Source organism: Tenrec ecaudatus, chromosome 4 (assembly GCF_050624435.1).
Source record: "Tenrec ecaudatus isolate mTenEca1 chromosome 4, mTenEca1.hap1, whole genome shotgun sequence".
NCBI classification, from domain to species: Eukaryota; Metazoa; Chordata; class Mammalia; order Afrosoricida; family Tenrecidae; genus Tenrec; species Tenrec ecaudatus.
In genome coordinates this window covers 15,882,496-15,884,906 of record NC_134533.1, presented here as the reverse complement: position 1 = coordinate 15,884,906, position 2,411 = coordinate 15,882,496, and the positions used below count along the sequence as shown (strand labels likewise).

The 2,411-nt window shown below is 43.2% G+C and overlaps 1 protein-coding gene across 1 annotated transcript; it reads right to left on the bottom strand.

The window, feature by feature from the left end:
* Positions 1-1,041: 1,041 nt before the first annotated feature.
* OR5B21 (olfactory receptor family 5 subfamily B member 21) lies at positions 1,042-2,024 on the bottom strand. The gene is given in 2 exon segments (XM_075548080.1): positions 1,042-1,925; positions 1,928-2,024. Coding segments are annotated over 2 exon segments (948 nt in total). The 5' UTR covers positions 1,992-2,024.
* Positions 2,025-2,411: the final 387 nt, after the last annotated feature.

Here is a 2,411-nt window from a genome sequence, read left to right as displayed (position 1 = left end):
AAAGTGGACTGGGGCTGTGCGTCATCATGCCATTCTTATCTTAAGAAGTAAATTTACAGGCAGAGTTTTATTATTAGTATTATTATTGTTGTGGCATCTAATTACAGAATACCACAATGCTTAGAGGTGAACTGAATTATTGAAAAATAAAAGTAAAGAGTGCACTGACAGCTACTATGCATATTCATAATAGATTCGCCAAACTTAGCAGTGATGAGAAATGCAAGGCTTTAATTCAAAAGACAAATATCACCTTTCATAACCCTTGGGAAAATTGCGATTTTCTCTCCAAACCTGCAAGATTTAGTAATTATGCTAGACAAAGGCCAAAAACAGAGGACAGAGTGCAGGCTCTCAGAAGAAGGATATGTGTATCCAGGTTAAAGTTTAAGCAATCCATCTACTGAAAATGTTGCCAACTTCTGTATAAAAGGTGGTTTATTGTTTTCAACCAAAAATTTCCTAGCACTTTAGACAAAGGAAGTCTAGCATGCTCAAGGAGAGAAGGTGAAGGGAGGGTGGGGAAGAAGAGGTGGGATTCAGGGCAGTACTTAATCTGAGCCACCTGACCCTTGGTCTAGCGTTCTCTACTTTACGTTGTAACAATTCCTGAGACATTATTAAAACTATTGAAAATTGCCCTGTCAGCATTAGAAGCATTACCTTGCAACCCTCTGAACAAAATGGAAGGAAAAATACATTAGCTGTGTATTTCAGATGAATATTTGATACATAGATCCACTTGAATATCAAATGAAAATACCTTTCAATGACAAGGGGAGAAAGTAGGACTGGCTGTACACATAAGGAAGGCTTACGTGTTCCATATTCTTGTTCTGTAAATATCATAATATGCTTCTGAGTGTCTAAATATCCTAATATGCTCCTGCGTGAGGCATTTCAGCATGTGGCTTTCCAGGGCTCCTTCTAGCAGAAGTAACCACCATTCTTGGGGAAGACACGATTGGAATCTGCCCAACTTCAACAGTCACGACAGCATGTAGATCTAGAGAGAAATGAGTTTCTCCTTTCACCACCTGCCTACTTCCTAGTCAGATGGAGAGACTGGGGGTAAAATTTAGCAAATGTTTTCCAGAGAGCACTTTTCACTTCTTTGTTCCTAAGGCTGTAGATCAGTGGGTTCAACATGGGAATCACCACCGTGTAAAACACAGACGCAATTTTGTCTGTGTCCATGGACTGACCAGAGCTGGGCTGGAGGTACATGAAGATGATCGTCCCGTAGAAGATAGAGACTGCGGTGAGGTGAGAGGCACAGGTAGAGAAAGCTTTCTTGCGTCCTTCCGCTGACCGCATCCTTTGAATGGCAATGCATATGAAGAAATAAGAGATAAGGATGACCAGGAGGGTGGAAAAGACATTGAAGCCCACGACAAGGAAGACTACCAACTTGCTGATGCGTGTGTTGGAGCAAGAAATGGCCAGGAGTGGGGGGATATCACAGAAGAAATGATGAATCTCATTGGACCCACAGAAGGAGAGTCGGAAGGTATCTGCTGCATGGATGGAGGCGTTGAGAAAGCCACAGACATAGGAGACGATAGCCAGGAGGGCACACACCCCCGCTGTCATGGTGGTTGTGTAATGAAGAGGCCTACATACTGCTGCGTGGCGGTCATAGGCCATAGACGCCAGCAGGTTGCATTCGACAGTTGCGAAACCCACAAAGAAGAAAAATTGAGCGGCGCATCCATTGTAAGAGATTACTTTGTTCCCTGACTGCAGTGTAGCCACCATCTTTGGAGCGACAGCCGATGAATAGCCCAGGTCTACAAAGGAGAGGTTACTGAGGAAGAAGTACATTGGAGTGTGGAGGCGAGGGTCAGAGCGGATAATCGCCATCATGCCCCCATTCCCAACTAGAGTGATGAGGTAGATGCACAAGAATATCAGAAGGAGGGACCCTGAAGATCGGGGTCATCGGGTAATCCCAAGAGGATGGACTCGGTGGCTTCTGTACTATTCTCCATCGAGGGCAGCTTGAATTTCACCTGTAGTGACTCAAGAGGAAGAGTCAATGCAACTCAGCTGAAGTATGAGAGGGGATGACAATACGATACAGGTGAGGGAATGTGATCGACATGTGAGGCACATACTTTCATTATATTACAGTGTTTAATCCTATGAAGCAGGTGCTAGTAAGCCCATTTTACAGATTTTTTTAAAAGTTACGGTTCAATATAATCATTAGGGGTTAGTGTAATTATTAGAACCAGAAACGAAATGCACACCTTATATTTCTAAGTACCGAGTTCCTAGACTCAGAGCTTAGATTCTTCTACCTGTGTGTATGGTGTCTTTGATGTGTCTGCAACATGGTCTTAAAACTTTTGTCTGTTTAATGTTTAAATGTCACAGGGTACAAAATAGAGAGTGTGCACACCCCTCCC